Source organism: Sus scrofa, chromosome 14 (assembly GCF_000003025.6).
Source record: "Sus scrofa isolate TJ Tabasco breed Duroc chromosome 14, Sscrofa11.1, whole genome shotgun sequence".
In the NCBI taxonomy this organism is placed as follows: Eukaryota; Metazoa; Chordata; class Mammalia; order Artiodactyla; family Suidae; genus Sus; species Sus scrofa.
This window is the reverse complement of record NC_010456.5, coordinates 58,285,044-58,307,663: the sequence shown is the minus strand read 5'-3', so window position 1 is coordinate 58,307,663 and position 22,620 is coordinate 58,285,044. Positions and strand designations below refer to the sequence as shown.

Sequence of the window (22,620 nt, the reverse complement as noted above, 5' to 3'; positions counted from 1 at the left end):
GCATTTGCAGCATATGGAAATTCCTAGGCTAGGGATCAGATCAGAGCTGCAGCCGCCAGCCTACACCACAGCCATAGCACTGTGGGATCTGGGCCGAGTCTGTGACCTATACCACAGCTCATAGCAACGCCAGATCCTTAACCCACTGATCAAGGCCAGGGATGGAACCCAAATTCTCATGGATGCTAGTCAGATTCCTTTCCACTGTGCCACAACGGGAACTCCGAAGTGGACATCTACTGAATGACTCAAGCCTCCTGATGTCCTGTGGAGGTCTCTCTTATTACTAAGTTTCTTTTTCAGAGAGGAAACTGGAGGCCGGGAGAGGCTAAGTAACAGGCCAAGGTAACATCAGTACACAGCCTGGCCTAGCATCTGCTTACAATGTCCTCTCTGTTAGACCAGAGCCTGACAAGACATTACGAAGAAACTCATGGTGTCTCCATGGCTTGGAAGCTACATGAAACCTAAAACGAAAGGAGTGGGAATTAACAACAGAAAAAAATCTATTTGTTCACTTAAAACCACCTCTGGGAAGGATGAGGCCCCTGACTCTTACCAGCTACTAACGCTGTTGCATTTAACTTTTAAACAACTGCATTATCTCATAGAAAAGTTAATTTTATTTTTAAATTAACTAATTAATTATTAATTTTTTGGCCTAGCCCAAGGCATGTGGAAGCTCCTCAGCCAGGGATTGAAGCCATGCCTCATCAGTGACTCAGCCAGGTCATTAACCTGCTGAGCCACCAGGGAACTCTGGAAAAAATTAATTTTTTTGTTTTTTTGTTTTTTTTTGTCTTTTTAGGGCCACACCCAAGGCATATGGAGGTTCCCAGGCTAGGGGTCGAATCGGAGCTGTAGCCACCAGCCTACGCCACAGCCACAGCCACGCCATATCCCAGCCATGTCTGTGACCGACACCACAGCTCATGGCAACACTGGATCCTTAACCCACTGAGCAAGGCCAGAGATCGAACCTGCAGCCTCATGGTTCCTAGTCAGATTCGTTTCCACTGTGCCATCATGGGAACTCCTGGAAAAAATTAATGTTAAACTCAACCCATTTTGCTTAAAATGAGAGAGAAAAAAGCAAAGAAACGCTAATGCTCTTAGGACCTCTTAAAATACCGCACATGTGAGGATGATGGGATTTAATTGCCGATTTGGCAGTTTTGCTTTCTTTATATTCAAAACTGTCTATACTGATCTAGAGGCTCCTGCAGCATAACTTCTTGGGTATCTTTCCCAAGGTGTTTTGGAGAGCAGGTTGACACGAGAGTCACAGTGCAGAGGGACAGCCATGGCCCTGGGGGTGGCATCGCTGGGCCAGGGGTGGGCTGGACCCCAAGCACCACAGCATCTACGGTTCACCCAGCCACCCTACCGGCTAACTTGGTTGGAACAAGCCAACTTGGAACTGCTGAGGCCACAGCAAAGTCCTCCAACCACCAGCAGTCCCCGCCTGCAGTGCCGTACAGGGCCTGACCTTGAGGAAAGGGTGCCAAGGGCATTCATTACCTGGTGCCATCGGGCAGCTTCCGGTCAAAGGAGGTGCTGCGGGGGATGGCGGCCTGGTTCTGCGGGAGCAGCGGCTGGCACTGCAGCCGGTCGGGTGTGCCGGGGACTGGGGAGGCCCTGGGCAGCGGCTGCAGGGCGGGCGTGGGCACTCGGTGCCATGTGGTGTTCTTCCGGAAGGGGGTCTTGTACTCGCAGGGCGTGCCCTCGCTGTCCAGCTTGTACTCCACCATGGGGATCCGGCAGAGCTCTGAACACCCTCTGTTGGGCCAAGGAGAGCAGGTGAGGAGGGAACTCGGTGCTGAGCCATCAGCACAGCTCACTCACAGCTGTGCCCCAGCATCTCGGAGCTCTTGGATGTGGAGGTAGAGCCATCCACCCACGGAACATCCCTGGCTGGTGTGACCTTGTCTGTTCATCAGCCAGCATGGATCAGAAGGATCCAGTCTCATGCTTGAGGCTCTGTTGGGCAACAGATGCCGCTGTCAGGAGCTTTAGGCAGAGGCTCTGTCTTTCCAGATTGTCGGCAAACTTCTTAGACAGACCTGGATTTAATAATCAATCTGCATACATGGACTAATTCACATTGAACATGAGTGATAATGTAAACTTCAACTCACTAAAAACATCTCATACATAATGTGAGCAGATATTTGAAGATACAGTGTATAATCAGGAGTCAGAGTCACATGTTACCCTTTCTGTGGAATCTGAGAAAAGTGAAAAGCAAACTTAGCAAAAGCTGGCACAGTCAAGAAAAATCCGAGTGGCCATCCCATCAAATTCACTGTGGTTTTAGTTACCATGGTCACTCCCTTGAATTAGCACCTCGGCTCCCACAAGGTCATCTCCCAGAGTGTTCTCCTGCGGGCTCAAATGACCAGTCAGGGACCTAAGACCTTTCAGCCTAAAAAATATGACTTAAGTCAGATCTCCCTAAGTCCCACCAATTACACCATGTACACAGTACTATAGACTGAACCAAAGTGAGGCTACGGAGCCATTTGGTGCTGTACGGCAGGGATGCAAGAGCGAGCCTCAAATTTGAGAGTCAGGGTAAATCTTCCCAACTTACCACACTGATGAAGTCAGTGCCTCTTCCCTCAGACATTCCAAAGTCAACATAATAACTTTCTCATATTCACCCTTAAGAAATCTAAGAGGGTAGTGAGTATCGATCTCTCTTTAAAAAGGAGATTTCCATTGTCAACATGGTGGAGGAAAACTTTTCAACCTCTTCTCAAAATCATACCAAAAGAACAAAGAGAATGAAACCCAGAAACAAACAACCACCAGCCAAGCTTGGAGACACCAAAACTCAGTATATAAAGATGGAAGGCAAATGGGAGAATGCCAAGGGTTGAGCAGAAAAAGGCAAAACCTAAGGGTGTGCAGAGAGAAGGCCATGAAGAAGCATGACCCTCCCCTTGCACACATGAACAGGTGCAGGAACAGGAAGCATTAGGTGCCACAGATGTTGGAAGGAGAGGGAAGGAGTGAACAGAGAAAAGTGTGACCCTGGGGTTTCATTCTTAACTTGGCCCAGGCAGGTAATACTCATCCCCACCTCTAGGGGAGCAGGAGCCATGGTCTAGGGAACCCAACCTAAAAGGATGGCGTTAAGGCCGGGAGGTACCCCAGAAAAGCACAGTTGAAAACAGAAGGTGAAGTAACAGCCTCACTAGAAACAAGACCCTGGGTGGCTCCTCCTTCCTCCAAACCAGTTCAGGATGACCCCACAAAGAACAGAGATCTCTCTGCAGAGTAAGGACAAGCTGATGGAAGCCACCTCATCACTCCGCTGTGAGGTTCACCACCCTCAGAGAAAGAGAAGGAACATTTGAAATTTAAAAACAAGAGAGCTAAAATTCAAAACAGAAAACCTAGTAAGACAGTTGGAAGTAAACTGAGGAACTCTGTCAAAATGTAGAAGAGGGGAGTTCCTGCCATGGCACAGAGGAAATGAAATCTGACTAGTAATCCATGAGGATGCAGGTTCATCCTTGCCCTTGCTCAGTGGGTTGGGGATCCAGTGTTGCTGTGAGCTGTGGTGTAGGCTGCAGACACAGCTCAGATCCATGTTGCTGTGGCTGTGGTGTAGGCCGGCAGCTATAGTTCCAATTTGACCCCTATCCTGGGAACCTCCATGTGCTGTGGGTGCAGCCCTAAAAAAAAAAAAAAAAAAAAAAAAAAATGTAGAAGAGCAAACAGAAGAAAATTAAAGTTCAGTCCAAAAAGCCTAACATTTACCAAACAGAGGAAGAGAGGAAAGAAGAAGGTGGGTCAGAAATAATTAGGAAATAATACAAGAAAATTTCCAGAACTAAAAAATAGTAAATCCAGATTTGAAGGTCCTCAGCGCTCTCAGTGAAAGGAATGAAAAAAGGTCTGAATCAAGACATGTTATGATATGTGTATGTGTAACTGTTTCACTTTGCTGTACACCTGAAACTAACACCACATTGTTAAGTCAACTATACTCCAAGGAAATTAAAAAAAAAAAAAGTCTCTATTCCTGGGTTAAAGCAGAGATCCTATAAATTAGGAGTGTGGGGTTATTATATACACACAGTACTATGTATAAAATAGATAACCAACAAGGACCTATTGTATAGCACAGAGAACTATGGTCAATGCCTTATAATCACCAATAACGGAAAAGAATCTGAAAAAGAATGTATATAACTGAATCACTTCGCCATAGACCTGAAGCTAATACAACATTGAAAATTAGCTATATGTCAATTTAAAAAATGATTTAGAAGAAAAGATCCTAAATTTCTGGCGGGGAGGGGATAGAGGAGGGAGCAAGCCCCACACAAAGATGGAACACACAACATTCTTCTCCACAGCAATACTGGGTGAAAGTCATTTCTTACCTGTCAAACCAACAGTACTTGGAGCTTGGGAGGGACAGAGAGAGAAAATCAAGACCAATGTCCTGCTTTTGGCTTGGGAAACCAAATGGATGGTGGTGCTACTCTTTGAGGGTAGAAAGGAGGAACCAAACAAAGCATCCTAAACAGATGCTTATGCCTGTTACAGGAGGTGAAGCAGAGGTTATCTATTTACCAGTAAATTGACTTTTATTCTTGTATTATCTTATCTTTTTCTTTTTTTTTTTTTTTATGGCTGCACCTGGGGCATATGGAAGTTCCCAGCTAGGCGCTGAATCGGAGCTGCAGCTGCCGGCCTACACCACAGCCACAGCAATGCCAGATCCAAGTTTCGTTTTGACCTACACCACAGCTCATGGCAACACCGGATCCCCGACCCACTGAGCAAGGCCAGGGATAGAACCCGCATCCTCATGGATACTAGTCGGGTTCATTTCCATTGTGCCACCACAGGAACTCCCTTATATTTTAAATCATCTCCTTCCCCCATAGCAAAATTCATCTCTCTTATCTAAACAAGTTGAAATTATTCTGGATTTCCTGAATGTGCTAAATTATTGGTCAAATTTAGTAAGTTGAGATTTACATTGTATTGTGCTTTTTAAAAATAAAATGCCAAGACACTACAATTTTTTGCTCATGGACTTACACGAATTCCAAGTGTTTTTCTATGCATACGGCCAAAGACCTAATCAGAAATCACACAGTGCAGTAGGATACATCAAAACATCAAGAAAACTCTTGTCTTCCACCCTAACTGGTGTCCTAAGCAAGCATTGAACGTTCAGGTGAACCTCAGGCTTTGGCGTCTGAAAGGCTGCTGCCTGAATAATCCACGTCAAGGAATCTCTAACAGAGCCTCCCAAAGTGAAAGATCCTGGAGTTATGTCTTGAACAAAAGGTGAACCTTGAATTCTAGAGACCAAAGGGCACCTTGCATTTCCAGTGTTTGTTTCGGTTTCTAGTTTATTGGGTTTGGTTTAAAAGAAAGAACGAGAACAGAGAAGACACATGGCTGGGTAGCGTGGCGTCTTTCATTCATGCTCATAGTCTTTAGTAAGATGTGGCAATTCAGCTCCCATCTTGGAAGAGAAAACACGATAGAAATGCAGAATCGCAACTAATATTTGAGAGATGGCTGACAACAACTTGTACAACGTATTACGTCGAGGAGAGAATCAGGGTCTGATTCTTTTATTTCCAAGCTCTTGCAAAAGGTCATCTGTAAATGAACTTTTCATACTAAACAGGGGCCTTCTTTGGCCCTGATCAACTTAAAGAATGGCTTCTTTTTTTCAAATCAAGATTGAATGTGTTGTGGAGTTCCCATCGTGGCTCAGCCGTTGACGAATCTGACCAGCATCCATGAGGATGTAGGTTCGATCCTTGGCCTTGCTCAGTAGGTTAAGGATCCAGTGTTGCCGTGAGCTGGTGGGGTTGCAGACGCAGCTCGTATCCTGTGTTGCTGTGGCTGTGGTGTAGACTGGCAGCTGCAGCTCTGATTCGACACCTAGCCTGGGAATCTCCAAGTGCCGAAATCGAGGCCCTAAAAAAACAAACAACAGCAGCAGCAACAACAACAACAACAAAGATTGATTGTGTTGTGATTTGACACTTTTACAGTAACCACTCTTACAACTAGATTTGTGCTTTGTTTACTTCTATGACCAAGACATCAAATAAACACTGCTCATGATAACCTATCCGCAAACCTCATCAAATTCAGTTCTGCTCCATATGGATGAGAAATCCTTGAAGGATACACACGGAAATTTAACCTGTTTTTAGGGAAATGGGGAGAGGTATAAAATAAGAATTACAAACTAGCCTAAGAAGTCCTCGAGCTGCAGCAGACACCAGAAAGAGAGCTGGCCCTGCCCTTGCACACTCCTCTCCCCTTGGGAGGTCCTAGCACAGGATGCCAGACAGATCCCTAGCTCCTCTGAGCATCAACCTGGCACTGCTGTGAAGGGTACACATTTCTGTAAGTAAAGTAAAGGCCAACTGGAACCCAAAATGACCAAATGGAAAAAGACGCCAGAACAAGAAGACGTTTCTGAAAAAGTGAACTAATCTTTTTTTAAAAATTATAGTAGATTTACAATATTGTGTTAGTAGATTTACAATATTTCTGCTGCAGAGCAAAGTAATTCTGTTTTTTATATATATATATAATATATGTATTATATACACATATGTATTCTTTTTTTATAATTCTTTTCTTTTTAAAAAATTTTACATTGTAGCTGATTTACAATGTTCTATCAATTTCTGCTGTACAGCAAAGTGATCCAGTTATACATATATATATTCTTTTCCTCCCATTATCCTCCATCATGTTTGATCACAAGTGATTAGATATAGTTCCCTATGCTATATTGTTTATTCACTCCAAATGCAATAGTTTGCATCTGCTTTTCCATTACAGTTTTTCCCTGGGATATTGAATATAGTTCCTTGTGCTGTAGAGCAGGACCCTGTTGTTTATCCATTCAATATGTAACAGTTTGCATTTCCTAACCCCAAACTCTCAATCCATCCCTCCCCAACACGCTCCTTCTTGGCAACCACAAGTCTGTTCTCTATGTCTCTGAATAGTCAAAACATGGAAGTAACCTAAATGCCCATTGACAGGTAAAGGGATAAAGAAGATGTGGTACATACACACAATGGAATATTAATCGCCATAAAAAGGAATGAAATAATGCCATTTGCAGCAACTTGGAAGGACCAAGAGATTATCATAATAAGTGAGCTGCTAATCTTGTGTCCACTAAACCATTTTTGAAGACTCACGTCTTTTGCTTTCCCAAATGAGTGTAGAAATCCAGATCTCATTGACAAACAAGATCAATAGCCTTCCAACAGACCAAATCAAGTCATGGATATGAACTGCATTTCTAGCTTCCAGGCACTGTTTTCCTGGCATGCTTGCTGAAAGAAGGCACTCAAAGAAGTTAGAGAAACTTGGGGATCACTTACAAGTGGGCACGTACACAATTTTCTCTTTCCTCAATAACAAATGTACACATCATCTACCTATGCTTCTAATTACCATGCTGGGTACAGATCAATACCAACTCAGCTTCAGGTTCAAAATACATACAATTTTTTTATTTTTATTTTTTAATTTTTTTAGGGCTGCTCCTGAGGCTTACGGTAGTTCCCACACTAGGCATCGAATCAAAGCTGCAGCTGCCCGCCTACACACAGCCACAGCAACGCCAGATCTAAGCTGCATCTGCAACCTACACCACAGCTCACGGCAACGCGGATCCTTAACCCATCGAGCAAGGCCAGGGATCGAACCTGCATCCTCATGGATGCTAGTCAGATTTGCTTTTGCTGAGCCATGAGGGGAACTCCCTGACCAGAAGATTTCTAGTCTGTAGCTGCACCCTCTTCTAGCCTCTGGGCATGAGCAGTGCAGAGATGGTGTCCCCTCTAGTTCACAGGTGACGGGCAGCCCCACTCACTGCCTGTAACTTCAGGACACCCAGCAAGGTCCCCACAATGACATCCACTGGCACAGCCTCATTCCTTTCAAATGACACCTCCCATTTCCTAGGAGGACCATCCACTGACCATCACTACACAAGCACTTGGGAGTTGAGGTCCTGTGGCCACACCCTGGACTCAGGGCTTTAACTCCGGCAGCCTGACCAGCAGGACCGTCACTGTATGAGCCCAGTCATGCCACGCAGTTTTCTCTACTCTCAGCAGGAACCTTCTATAGCAATCAAACTCTTCCACTGAGCATTTGGGTTCCAGGCTCAAAACCCAGACCCACCAACGTGCAGCTCAGAAAGAAGATCATCTCTTGGATCCATGTTTCTCCTCCTGCAAATGGAACAGTGACAGCAAAGGATGCGTCAAAGATTAAATTATACAAAGGATTCAAGCTTCCCAAAGTGACAGCTTCAAACAAAGAAGCTGGTTACAGATGATCTGGATTTTGCTTCCACAGAATGGAGAAAATCAATATAATACAGCAAAAGGCTCATACACTTTCACAAAGTTCTTTCTAGGTAATATATATTTACAGAACTTTGAAACTGTAAGGTTTAACTTTAGGTAACACTCCAAATTACAGAAAATTTTGGAGCTGTAATGTTCCCTTCATGTACAGAGAACAATTAACCTACTGCTATATTCTTGTATTTCTATGCTACTTCCAAAATGAAGAAGGGGAAAAAGTCCTAGAGATAATAAACAGGGACAAATGCTTCTGAAGAGTAATATACCCCTCCCAACCTAAAACCTAGAGAATGAAGAAAGCTTAAAGGAACAAGACACTTCTTTAAAAAAAAAAAAAAGAAAAGAAAAGAAAAAAAGTTGAACAAATTAGCAGGACCTACACTGGGTAAACCATGGCCCCGTAGCCACAATGTAATCCTGTAATTACAACCTGCATTTACTCTGAAATTGCTTGTTGGTTTTACTTTGTTGGCTGCATCTTTGTGAACCTTTAACAGAACCCACCGATGGAACGAAGTCTTCCAATGTACCGCAATGCTACCCTTTACGTCTCAGCCACACTCCCTGTGATGGCATTTGACAGGTGTCCACAGACGTGGCACCATTTTAATTTCACAAAAGCGTTGGAAGTAGTGCAAAGGAAAATGCTAATTTTCAGAGGAAGGCTCGGGGCCGGGGGGGGGGGGGGGGCGGCTGGCTAATCACATACAGGTTCACTCCAGAAACAGGAAACCCACTCTTAGCTACTTTTTATTATTATTATTTTTTAATGGCCACACCTTCAGCATATGGAAGTTGCCAGGCTAGGGGTGGAATCGGAGCTGCAGGTGCTGGCCTACACCACAGCACAGCAACGCCAGATCCGAGCCGAGGCTGCAACCTACGCGGCAGGTTGCATCAACACCAGATCCTTAACCCACTGAGCTAGGCCAGGGATCGAACCTGAGTCCTCGTGGCTATTACGTCAGGTTCTTAACCCCCTGAGCCACAACAAGAACTCTGCTCTGTCCTCTTTTCAAAGCACTTGCCCATCTCTTGAGAACAGTTAATGGAGCCCAAATCAGTCACAGTTTCCACCAGGAGGTGAAAGAATCCGGAGACAAAGGCTGATAGATCCCCTCACATGAAGGACCTGGTCCTTTTATATTATGCACTCTGTGAAAGAGCCCTGACAGCCCTGGGGACTGAAGTAATCATAGATGTTTTAATCATTTTAATGTCTGTTATGCTAATAGCCTGCTAAGAGCTTAAAGACGCTTTCCCAATGATCCAACAAGGTGACAGGGGTAATTGGTGCTCATCCACTCGAATCACAAACTCTTTCTGTTGCATCAAAAAGCAAAAGCTTCGCCTAGGGAGAGAATCACATAGTGTAACTTACCGCAAAGGCGAGGGCAGGGTCACACATGGAATAGGCCCTGACTGCAATATCCATGCTCTAAATGAAAACTTGATTCGTTTTCAACAAACTTCCTTAAGGTACAGGTAGAAGGAGAGAGGCATTTCCACTACAGACAGGAAAAGAGATGTCTAGGCCATGACCCCAGTGGACCAAGCCCTTTGAACAAAGGTCTTGAACTGAAAAGGCGCGGGTCACGTTACACAGAAAGTGAGGCTGTCTGGTCCTGAATAATCCACTAGTTTCCCTGCCTTTCCTTCTCACCAGACACAGGGGCGAAGGGTATCTTCATCCACTGCACCCCAGGACCTAATGCAGCATTCGACTTAAAACAGGGCCAAGGATGTTCTTCATGAAGCAATCACTTCCTTCTTTTTCCTTAGTTTTTTTTTGTCTTTTTGCTATTTCTTTGGGCTGCTCCCACGGCATATGGAGGTTCCCAGGCTAGGGGTCAAATCGGAGCTGTAGCCGCCGGCCTACACCAGAGCCACAGCAACGCGGGATCCGAGCTGCATCTGCGACCTACACCACAGCTCACGGCGACGCCGGATCGTTAACCCACTGAACAAGGGCAGGGACCAAACCCGCAACCTCATGGTTCCTAGTCGGATTCGTTAACCACTGCGTCACGACAGGAACTCCTTTCCTTAGCTTTTTTAATGGCCGCATCCATGGCATATGGAAGGTCCCAGGCTAGGGGTCCAATCGGAGCTGCAGCTGCCAGCTCACACCACAGCCACAGCAACACTGGATGCAGCTGCATCTTCTACCTACACCACAGCTTGCAGCAACACTGGATCCTTAACACACTGAGTGAGGCCAGGGATCAAACCCATATCCTCACAGAGACAACATCAGGTCCTTAACCTGCTAAGCCACAATGGGAACTCCTGATGCCTGATTTTTGATGGCTATATTTCCATGAGCACTAATACCCCATCTGTTCATCATCATAGCCGGTGTAGCCCATCAAGCACATGAGACAGTGACTGGCCTCACAGAAAGCCCTTGATTTATACTGCCCTGCCCTCCATTTCATTCTGGTCACTGTGCCAATGTTACAACATTTCAAACGACAAAAAAGCATGGGCACTAAGGTATAGATGATTAATTGGAGGAGCTGAGAGCATTTTTCCCACCGAGATACTTATTATCAAGTAATAAGCTGTGGGCTCTAATTTGAGAAAACCACTTTTAACTAGCAAAAATAAAAGTGGGAAGTACCGTATTGTAGAAGAACACACGGACAGAAAGGAGCCTGTGAATGTCAAGAGTATGTTTGTCTTTTCCATTTTTAATAGACCTGGTGCCCAGCACAGTTTCTGGGACAAACTAACTGGTTAAGAGTGAATGAATGAATGAATGAAAGAAATGAATGCAACCCCATATTCTCACCTCCAAGAAGGAGATCCTTTTTTTTTTTTTGTCTTTTAGGGCTGCACTCCTGGCATATGGAGGGTCCCAGGCTAGGGGTCTGACCGGAGCTACAGCTGCTGGCCTACACCATAGCCACAGCAGCATTGGATCGAGCCAACTGGACCTACACCACAGCTCACGGCAATGCCAGATCCTTAATCCACTGAGCAAGGCCAGGGATTGAACCCAAATCCTCATGATCCTGGTCAGATTTGTTTCCGCTGCGCCACAATGGGAACTCCCAGGAGGGAGATCGTAATCTAAACATTAAGTTGGAGGACCCTGCAGAGGACTCAGAACATGACTGCGCTTCAGGTCAGGGTGAGTTCAATATTCTTTTCATAGTTCACATTAAAACTCATGACTGGAGGGCTCACGCGCCAATACCAGTTAGAGCTGATCTTTCTTATCTGTACAAATAAATGGGAACTCTAATCTAAAACTGACTCTAATCCAGATTCCAACTCACCATCATCTTTCTATCTGTCTCTCTATCTACCAATGCTAATCTGACAAAATTGAGTTTTCCTTCCATTTCTATTTCCATGCCCCCCTCTCAGGGGGTCCAATGGTCAGGCAACCGGCAGCCAAACAGAAGACAAGAACACATAGCTTCAATCTGAGAGAATGATCAGAGAAGAACAGTTTAGATTCATGACAACACAAGATAATTTCCACTGCTTGGCATTATGTAGAAAAATGTGCCTTGGATAGTATGTCAACAACATAGGAAAAATCACACCAAACAGATGCACCACAGCAGGAATGTCATTTCCATTTTTATTGGACATATTTACAAAATCACTCACACTGTATAACGACTCATGCATACTCCTGAGGAGTTGTTATTTCCTATATATCAGCCTTTTAAGTTGATGTGAAAATGACATTGATAGAATGGCAGTCACCTTTGAAGGCTGGGGGCTGGGGCCATGCCAGGCCTTGCAAAACCAAGGAAGGCTTAATTAAGCTTCTTCCAGACTCTTCATCTTGGCCCCAGAGACCTTCTGCTTGGGAAATGCCCTCACTCCCTTTCAAAGCTCATTTCCATTTGAAGAGTGCAATTCCCTCACTGCTTCTTGCCACTCGGCCCCAGTATCTCTGAATCCACTCCCGGATGCAATCCCAGCATGAGATCTGTTAATAAGCGTCCCCAAAGGGAAGCTTCCCCGCTTGGTGTTCTCTGGAAGTCCACAAGGAAAATGAAAAACGGCTCTTCCTTTCAAGCCGAGGGACTGCTGAATTACCATCACCCTGAGGCTTGAGAATGGGGACTTCAGAACTCGGGGGGCCTTTTGATTCCAGAGAAGTACTTTCCCAACTAAAGACATCATTTAGTCCGGCAGCTTCTGCGTCCTAAGCAAACATCTTCTGACCTGAGGACAAGCCAGGAGTGAGCCTAGTTAAGTGAAAGGCCTCTCCCACCACTGACAGGAGCAGATGGGCTCTCAGGAGAGCGACTTCTCACTGAGGTCCCGCAGGACAAGAGCCAGGCTGATAAATGGCAAAAAGGAACGGAAGCATTTTTCACCCCTCTATTCGCAGTGTTTATGAAGACAGAAATAGCTTGCAATTCATTAATCTGGTCATTTTGGTAATCCTTATGGCTCTTCTAGCAAAGACAATTTAAAAGGAAACATCACACACACACACACATCCACTTAAATGAATGTTTTCTTTTGGCCCTTTGCCCTGACAAGTACTAAGAGCCAATTTGCAAAAGACCAGGGTCATTTTCTACATCACAAATCAAATAGGTAGTTCTACCTGGAGAGAAATCTTTGTATATTTGGCTGCAGGGGTAAGGGTGCTAAGGGATGTTTCGTTTAAAAGGTTTGAACTTAATTTTCAAAATGAGTGAAGTACTACTCATTTCCTTTTTTATACCCTCCTCCATAGTTTCTTTAAAAAAAAAATCTAATAATGCAGAAGGTTAACCTTGCTCAGAGCATGGATGAAATGTAAAATGCTGCTGCATACCTAACATCATCGCAGTGTAAAGCAAAGGGCTGTCACCGCAAGATAACTTCCTGTTACTAGAGGCTGCTGGACGACAGGGAGTGTTTTATCAGGGCATGCAGATAGTCACAGGCAGAAGACGACTCCAAAGCTAACAAAAACATGGATTTGCAGATTTACAAATTCAAGTTCACAGAAAACTAAAGAGATTGAATTGAAAGAATTTTTAAATGATACACACGAGGCTTAAAACTTTCCTGATCTGCAGAAATGCAGGTGCAGGCATGTCCATTTCGGAGTGTTACGACCAGCTCATTCTAACCCTGGCTAAAGTTAAAAATACGCAAGTTATTCCCGATTAATCAGGAGAAAAATCCGTATCTTCAGGAATGACATTAATGAGACTCTGAGGAGACGAAGGCAAAATCTCTAAATATCTTGAATAGCTTCAATAAGAGAATTTGCATTTAGAACAAAGAAAGAATTAATTATGTGCAGACCAAAGCAGATAACATATCCTTGTATAAAAAAAATAAAAGGCGGAACCTTTAAGTGGCAGGGTTTTTTTTGTTTTGTTTTGTTTATTTATTGGCTTTTGCTGAAAAACAATTCATTATTTCATAGGAAATTCTATTTTTCTAAATCATATGTTTTAAATACCAAATATAATGATAACTTTCACATTTTTATTAACCAGATCTCTTGAAAGATAAAAAAAAAGTCTTACTGAGCAGCAGTAGACCAAAACTAAAAATAGGAGAGAAATGCTGTTTTTTAACCCAAAGGGAGAACATGGTAACAGCTTTGTCTAACTCTACAGAAGTCATCAACCTCTAAGACAGATGAAAAGACCTGCTTCTCACCATGAAATTAAAAATCTCCAATTTAGTCCATGAAGAGAGATCTTTCCATATGGAAAAATTTCTAATAACTGGCTTGGCATTATTTTAAAAGATTTTCACAAAATATTTCAGCTTCAAAGGTTAAAGGATTTGCTTCCTGTTCTTTTTTCTTTTCAAGTCTTTTTTTTTTTTTTAAATAAAGTAGTTTTTGTCTCTGGTTTCTTTGGACTCATGCCATGATGAGTGATTCATGGAATTACTGGGGAGCAAATGGGGCAGAATCCAGCAAGGCGGCAAAAAATATCTGGTATTTCCATGACACACAGCTGCTACCCTCAAGAGAAATTTCAGCTCATTAACCTTGATTTTGTAAATCTATTGGGAAGATATAGGAAATAAGACCATAGAGAGTCAAGCAGGGAGCAAAATGGGTGAGATAATCAACAGAGACACATTTTTGCAAATTCTGCAGAATAACCAGAGAGGAAGGTGGTATAGCTACCACTGGTTTGCTTTGTGAAAAAAAGACCATGGTTTAGCATTGGCCCATCCAATATGGCAGCCAGGAGCCAGATATGTGTTATTCAATCTAATTCACTGATTAAAATGAAAAAAACTCATTTCCTCAGTCGCACTAGCTACATCCCAAATGTGTGCTGGTCACATGTGGCCACCACTTCGATGGTAGAGAGAACACATCAACAAAGGTGTGGACAGCACTGGTTCAGAGGATGAAAAAAGGAGAAGGAGAGGGTGGAACGAACAACCTCAGGGACCACAGAAGTAAGATCAGAAAGTGGGCACCGTGATCTTGTTATCTTTGAGTGAGAAAAAATCCAAATGAAGATCCTACAGTTTTAGTTTATTTGTCTAAACTGAAATGAGTGGGGAGCTGGTGATGCCAGAAGGTGCTAACATGCGCTTTATACATCATGGCCTTACTTAATCTTCGTAACGCAGCAGGAGGCAAGCGAGATTACAATCCCCATCTTACAGACATTAAATGAAGCTTCGAGAGAGCTGGTGACCCACCCAAGATCACGCAGCTAAGGCCTGGGTCCCAAGCATGCTTCCTCCCTCCAAAGCCAGAGCTCTCACTGGCCGGTAGGAATTCCATTCAAGGTGGCGGCGGAACGTGTTCTCCAGAGACCAGCACAGACCCTGCCCCACAGCAGGGGCCACGGCCAGGTGGATGGCTTGCTCTTTGGGCCTAATAGCTTCTCCCTGTCCAGCAAGAGTACTGCCTATTGATAACGAACAGTATCACTTTCTAAGCCCATTCTTGCTGTTACTGCCCCTGCTACCATCCACCACTGAGCTTTCCAAGCCTCGCCATTTCTTTCCTATGTTTCTCGTGACAGCTTATGAGAAAGCCCTGGACCAGTGCAAGCAGAATGGACTGGCCACCAAACAGTATCTGATGTCCCAGTATTCCTTCTCGCACATAAGTACTGATCTCTGAAATAGCCTGTTAAGCAGCGACTTCAAGCTCCCAACCAAATGCTTAGAAAATGGCAATATTATCATTCATAATAAGCTGATGACTTTTTTTTTCTTTTTTCTTTTTATGGCTGCACCTGTGGCACATGGAAGTTCCTAGGCTGGGGTCAAATTGGAGCTGCAGCTTCTGGCCTACACCGCAGTCACAGCAATGCCAGATCTAAGCCTCATCTCTGACCTATACCACAGCTCACAGCAATGCCGGATCCTTAACCCACTGAGCAAGGCCAGGGATCGAACCTTCGTCCTCACAGAGATAGTCAGGTCCTTAACTTGCTAAGCCACAGCAGGAACTTTGCTGATGACTTTATTACACTAATGGTTGACGTCCAGCCAGTTTAGGAGGACAGTGCCCGTGACCCCATTTTCCGAGGCCCCTGCAGAGGCCAAGGAAGGACTGGACATAGATTGGAGCCTCTGTCCTTACCTCCGAGGTGACCCATCATCATGGGGCTGGATGATGACCACCTTCACAGTCACAGATGTCCGGAGAAGGTCGATCATCTGCTCGTGAGTCAGTGTGGCCACGGCCACTTTGCAGATCTCCACAAGGCGGCTCCCTTGGCGAAGGCCGGCCTTCCACGCAAAACCAAAAGGTTCCACGTCTGCAACAATGCCTTCGAAATTCACGTGGAAGCCAAGCTGGCCCAGCCCGTTCCTCCTCAGGGTCATTTCCACGGTCTCGCAGCCTCTGGTCACGATCTAAGGGGGAAGGGGGCTGTCAGAGGTGTTGCTGTCATGGGGCCATCACAGCCCTGCCCTCCAGCTGTCCCAGTGATGAGACAGGGACATGGTGCAATCCACCCTTGACCATAAGTAACCACAGCCTCAGGCACAAAGGAAATATAACAATGGCTTCATTCCTCAAAGGCAAACCTGATACAGGTGTCCTGCTTTGTCTCAGAAGCCACTGGCCTGGAGTCTGTGAGCTTAAGACAGGCTCTGATAATTCTTTCCTCTCCTTTCCATGTCAACTGACTTGGCCCTCAAGCATATAAATTCCATTATTCCAGATGGACTGTAGCAACTGAAACAATGTGAAGACGTTCACTCACCAAGCATGAAGACATATTAGACAATTTCATTCAACTTAAAAAATGGCCCCAAACCCTTCCAAGCTAATCCGTAGTGACCTGCCCTCAGGATGGGCGGTAGCAGGAAGTCATGTTAGGAAAACCGGAAGTGCTCTGGGAGCACCAGCCACGTGGACATCCTGTTCTAATTTCTAGGACCCTTCTCCTGGGAACTGCCTTGCCCTGGTTTGCCTCAGGTCAGATGTGGGCTGGCCAGCCAGCCTCTCTGGGGTGTCTGTGAAGGGCAGCGTGCAGACTGGCACTCTTGCAGACAGCATCCCACTCAGTGAACTAAAGCACTGATAATTAGCTAATGCCACCCTCCAAAGTGCTTACAAAAACTGCCTACATGCACGGAAAGAAAAAGATAGGCTCAGTGACTATCACTTGATGACACCAGCCATCATGCATTGGTTGGAAATTTAGAGTCAGAAAGTATCATATCTACATCCCCAAAGCACAGAGCTAATGTATCCAGTTGCAGTTTAATAAAGCTCCATTTCCATGAAACATGCTCCGAATACACAGATTCCTATTTAATAAGACCTATGACTCTAAGTACAGCTGTGGGACTGGGGCTGGTTCGGTGCATCATCAGTGTGGCTGAGGTTTCCATGGTTACCGCCATGGTACGCACACTGCCAATCAGTTTCTCATAGGCACACAGTTTGGGGCTTAGAAAAATGGGGAAAGGGATTGCTGGTCTTAGTGGTGAAGTTTTAAAAAGATTGAAGTTTCCAAAGTTGTGATCTGAATGAATTTAAAAATGTTGAAATGGTGCTTTGGTAATATACACAACATGAATACATTTTTCCTTCACTTGTTTTTCAACTGGTTTCAGCTAAGCTCTCTACCAAAAGACCACATACGATAGGTGCTTGGCCTTCTTTCCAATATTAATGAAATTTTCAGTTGAAATGTAAAGTCCATATATCAGGTTGAAGAGTCAACAGTCAAACTTTCCTTCAGTTCTGGGACTCTGTCTCTTCCTCTCATTTCTTCTAACCACCTGCCACATTCCCTATATTTTGCTTTATTTTTTTCTTCTTTCATTTTTTGGCTGCGCCCATGGCATATGGGAGGTCCTGGGCCAGGGATTGAACCTGCACCACAGCAGTGACAATGCTGAATCCTTAACCCACTGTGAAACAGGAGAACTCCAGCCTAGGCTCTTCTAAGAGTGAGTGGTCCTGCCTGTTCCTTTGGACGTGAGCTGTCTATCATTCCCCACTTGTGTCTTTACTTGCATAACTGACACCTTCGGTTTCACTTTCTACCACTATAAAATGCACAGAGGAGTTCCTGCTGTGGCTTAGCGGGTTATGAAACCAGTTAGTATCCATGAGGTTGCAGGTTCGATCCCTGGTCTCACTCAGTGGGTTAAGGATCTGGTGTTGCCATGAACTGTGGTATAGGACACAGACGCAGCTTGGATCCTGTGTTGCTGTGGCTGTGGTGTAGGCCTCCAGCTCCGATTTGACCCCCAGCCTGGGAACCTCCATATCCCTCAGATGTGGCACTAAAAAGCAAATATATATATATGATGCACAGAGTTCACCATCTGCCAAACAGCAGACTCCTTCCCAATCTCTCTGCTATGACGGTACTATCCTCTTTCTTTCCATTTCTATTGCTTCTGTCCTGCACCAGCCTTATGTTCTAACCCCCCATCAGACTTCGTGTTGGTTTCTTTCCCCTGTCTCTTGTTGCGAGTCATCCCCAACATAGAATATACTTCCTCAAATATATTCCAGACATCAGGCGCCTTCATCACATTAGCAAAACAGTCACTTTTCTGGGAAAATGGTAGAATGGGGACCACGGAACAGTGAAAGGGTCAGATCCTACAGGATGTGCATTTTGGTGGAGGGTGAAGGGGCACAGGTTGGCGCTGTATTTTCCAGAGCAAAAGAGGATGACTCAGTGGATCTTCTAAGAAGGATGTGCAATATTACCAAAAGCACAATGTGTACTGAGAGTCACATGATAACTCAGTTCTCCAGATACATAAACTGATCACACACTTAATCATCCCCAAATCGCATCTCAGTTGGCACACATACGTCCTATGATACCGATGTACCAATACTGTTGAATACACTGAAGCCTCTCCCTGTAAACAGTGTCTGCAAATAATGACATTATTTCTCCAAGGCCAGCAGACACTGACTTGATTGTATTGTCTCTCAGATGTCTGGAATAACACAAGATTTCTATTTGGTGGGAGGAAAGGAGGCAGGAAATGGGTATAATTTCTCCTTTTTTTCATAATCCATAATTAACTAAATCTTTTAAACTAATGAAATATACATCCCACTGGGGGAAGATTTATACATGAACAATTCTTTTGTCAAAGCATGTTTTGCTCTTATATTTGATTGATTCTTATAATTTTGCTGTACATAAACTAAAATCTGTATCTTCCTTTGTTAAAGGAACACTGTTGTAGAAACACAACTGTTAACCACGGTAGCCTCACTTACTGAAAATAACAATCTTTTATGACTGATTTCTCTTTTTTTAAGTCTTTCTAACTGAATGGGTAATTTTACGAAACCTCTGTAAGAAACTGTGGCTGCAAGATTAAGAACCTATTTAATCTGGCAGACTAAACAAAAATACCTGCTGTATAAACATGCACTGAGCTGAAGGGGCAAAGAGTGTAAGTCTGATCATTCCTATGGTCAACAGTGACACTGTGCCTGTTACTTTCCCTCCAGGAAGGTCCTGTCATATCAGCCTCTGCAAAGAGACATAATATCTTGTCAGTTTTCCTGTCTTTCCTTCAAATGCTATAAAAATAAATCCTGATGTTCCCTTTTGAAAGTTGGCTTCACTTTTCCTTTCTAAACTGGTATATCTCCACCATTCATGGATTCAGCAACTGCTCAAAAGGACACAGCATTTAAAATCAAACTTTGCTCAGAGGGAAAAGTCACCCGGAGCTCCCTGATGGCTCAGCAGGTTAAGGGCCTGGTATTGTCACTACTGTGGCATGGGTCACTGTTGTGGTGCGAGTGCACTCACCCGTTTGGGAACCTAGGGAATGCCGTGTACAGTGGTTGTGGCCAAGGAAAACCAAGAAAGAGGCATTCATTCCCTAGGGACCGTTATCAGGGTGGAATGTCCACGGTGGAAGCAATTATGCATCTGCGGTTGAAGACCTGAGGACGGTGAAAAAACAAAACCTGTACTTACTCCCAACCGCTGGACGATTTCCCGCACGTCTTCGGCACAGCTGTCCACGGAGGACAGAAGGATACATTCCCCTCGTTCGTAAAACACTTTGATGCTCACTAATCCAGAGGTCCAGCCAATGACATCCCTGCAGGAACAGTTAAAGACGACGTTCTTGGAATCCTTCTCAATCAGCATGATGAACTCGTTGGAAATCCCAAGCAGACATTCAATGTCGGCGGACTGGCCGAAGTCCCGCGCGATGACGTGCCACATGATGGCCCCGACGCTGAACAGGTGGGCGTCCTTCCTCGGCTTTACTTTCTCCTTCTTCTTTGCACCCAAGGTAATGAAGCTGAATTTCACAGAGGTGTCCACGGTGGCGGTGGTGACAAAGTTCTCCGCCAGATCTTTCAGGTACTCCTGCCGCGTTCGAGTGGCCATCGCACGAAACTTTTCTGACTTGTGGGCTGCGTTTTCCGCATTGATTACTTTGGCTAAAAGGAAGTCCCGGAATACTGCTGACTTTGGAAAAGTTACGCCTTTGGGAATTGGTGGACCAAACGGTGGCACGTCTTTTGATCGAGAAACTCCAACACTGAGGGAGAAAAGTGAGAACCAAGATGAACGGTGGTGCCATAACGGTCACCATCAGAAGTCTGATGTATATGCACACTTTCAACTGAAGCCATCTACTTTGTAGCTTCTTGTTATCCTAGTTTCTGGATACCACGTTTCTATTTGTTTAAGCAAAACTTTTCAAACTTAGCAGATGGGAGGATGTTATGGGCCAAATTGTGTCCTCTTAAAATGTATAAGTTCCAAGCCCCAGTAACAGGGAATGTGGCTGTATTTGGACAGAGGGGGACAAAGGTCCTTAGGGAGATGATTAAGTCCAAGAAGCTCATTAGGATGGGCCCTAGTCCAATCTAAGGAGATGGGGAAGTGGACACACAGAAGGATGCCAGAGGGGCAGAGGACAGATCATGTGAGGACACAGCAAGAAGGCAGCCTTCTGCAAGCCGAGGAGAGCAGCCCTGGGAACAACCAAACCTGCTTGATCCTGGACTTCTAGCCTCCAGAGCTGTGAGGATACATGCCTGCTGCTTAAACTACCAGGTGTCTGTGGACTTGCCGCAGCTGCACGCTACGATAGGGGGTGACGAGCCTATAGCCGGCCGGTGCTCTGTAACTCGGGGCCGGTCACCACTGAGAGAAAGGGACCTTCAACAGAAGTGAGGGTAGCTCAGGTGGCTGCCTATAATCTCACAGGTACTGGACACAACAATCATATTTACAGGGGGCCAAAATGCCTGGGTATCATTTTCTTTTAAAATAAATACTCACTTGATCACCTTTTGAAAATCTAAATCAAGCTTTTATGAGCATAACCTTTTAAGAGATTCCAGGGATTGGAAAGATCAAATGTATAGTGACAGTAAAACCATCTTAATGTGGAAAAATCAGTGACACTCCCTATATCAGATAGAAGCTTTGGTTGTCTCAAATCCTTTTGGGGATAAGACTGGATTAATGAATTAACAAATGAGGGACTGGAGTGAGTGAATGAACGAACCTCACGGCATCTACTTCCCAATGACTGAGTAGCCTTGAAGATTTAAGAATGGGAACCAGGAGTTCCCATTGCTGCTCAGCAGAAATGAATCCGACTAGTATCCATGAGGATGTGGGTTCCATCCCTGGCCCCGCTCAGCGGGTTAAGGATCCTGCATTGCCATGAGCTGTGGAGTGGGTTGCAGATGCGGCTCAGATCCCTAGTTGCTGTGGCTGTGGTATAGGCTGGCAGCTGCAGCTCTGATTCAACCTCTAGCCTGGAACCTCCATATGCCAAGGGTGTGGCCGTAAAAAGCAAAAAAAAAAAAAGAGAGAGAGAGAGAGAGAACCAACACTTCATCTGCTGTCTAGGATGATACATACATATATACATATACATATACATATATATATACACACACACACACACATATATATATATATATATACACACACATTTTTTTTTCTGTGCTGGGATGAATAAAGGAAGCGATGCAGGCTTCATGTTCTTCACTGTAGAAAACCCTGACAGAAGTAGAAGTGAAGTGAATTAAGGAATGAAAACATTCTGTCCCCCTTGTTCTGTTAGGTGTGAATTCCTCTTCTGGAATGTGTCTGGTTAGACTCTAAAGAGCTCACAGTCCCCAGGCGTCTCTCACCTGGGCTGTAATCTGTACACTCTTCCCCAGAGTTCACCATTTCCATGGAAACAGCTGCAAGATGGAAGCTGGTCTGGGCGAGGCCTTAGCTGGAATGACGGGGAGGGAAGGGCAGGCTCCCTTTGGGACTAATGACCAAACTCACTCATGTATGTTAGTCAAGGTACTGAACCAGAGAAGGATGTGGAGGCTTGACTCCTGTCCTCAAAGAAGGTTCTAGAAACTTGGCAGTGGTTGAAGTGGCTGAGGACCTGACCCCAAACTTGACCCATCTTCTGCTCCCTGACTCCTGAGGATAAACGCTCTAGGCTGAGTAGGAACTATCTTGTCCTTACATGTTCCCTCCTGGAGGGCTGTCCCAAAGCTCTCTGACTGGACTGTGGTTAGTCTTATAAGACCTCGGCTTCTCCTCCAGCACGATCCACCAGCTCCAGCTACCCCCCAGCACCAGCCATTATAAACCCCCATGCTCACCTCTCCTAAACAGAGTTTTCTCTTCCAGTGAAGAGCACAGACTCCTTCAGTATTTTACCCAGAGAACACTGCAGAGGTTGAACCCCATGGAGCATATTACATGATTACTTTCTGCACTTGGCTCTGTGGGTCTCAAGCTACTCTCTGACTAGAGCCCTCATACCCTTGAGCCAA

General features: G+C 44.8%; 1 protein-coding gene across 12 annotated transcripts in view; it reads right to left on the bottom strand.

Annotated features, from left to right (window-relative positions):
- Positions 1 to 22,620, bottom strand: part of SIPA1L2 (signal induced proliferation associated 1 like 2) — a 235,602-nt gene that overhangs the window by 44,844 nt on the left and 168,138 nt on the right. For all 12 annotated transcript variants that reach the window (XM_021073824.1, XM_021073823.1, XM_021073825.1 and 9 more), the window contains 3 exons: positions 19,781 to 20,357; positions 15,937 to 16,211; positions 1,522 to 1,779 (listed from right to left, as the gene is read on the bottom strand). In XM_021073824.1, coding sequence (XP_020929483.1) covers positions 1,522 to 1,779; positions 15,937 to 16,211; positions 19,781 to 20,357 — 1,110 coding nt within the window. The remainder of the gene's footprint in view (positions 1 to 1,521; positions 1,780 to 15,936; positions 16,212 to 19,780; positions 20,358 to 22,620) is intronic.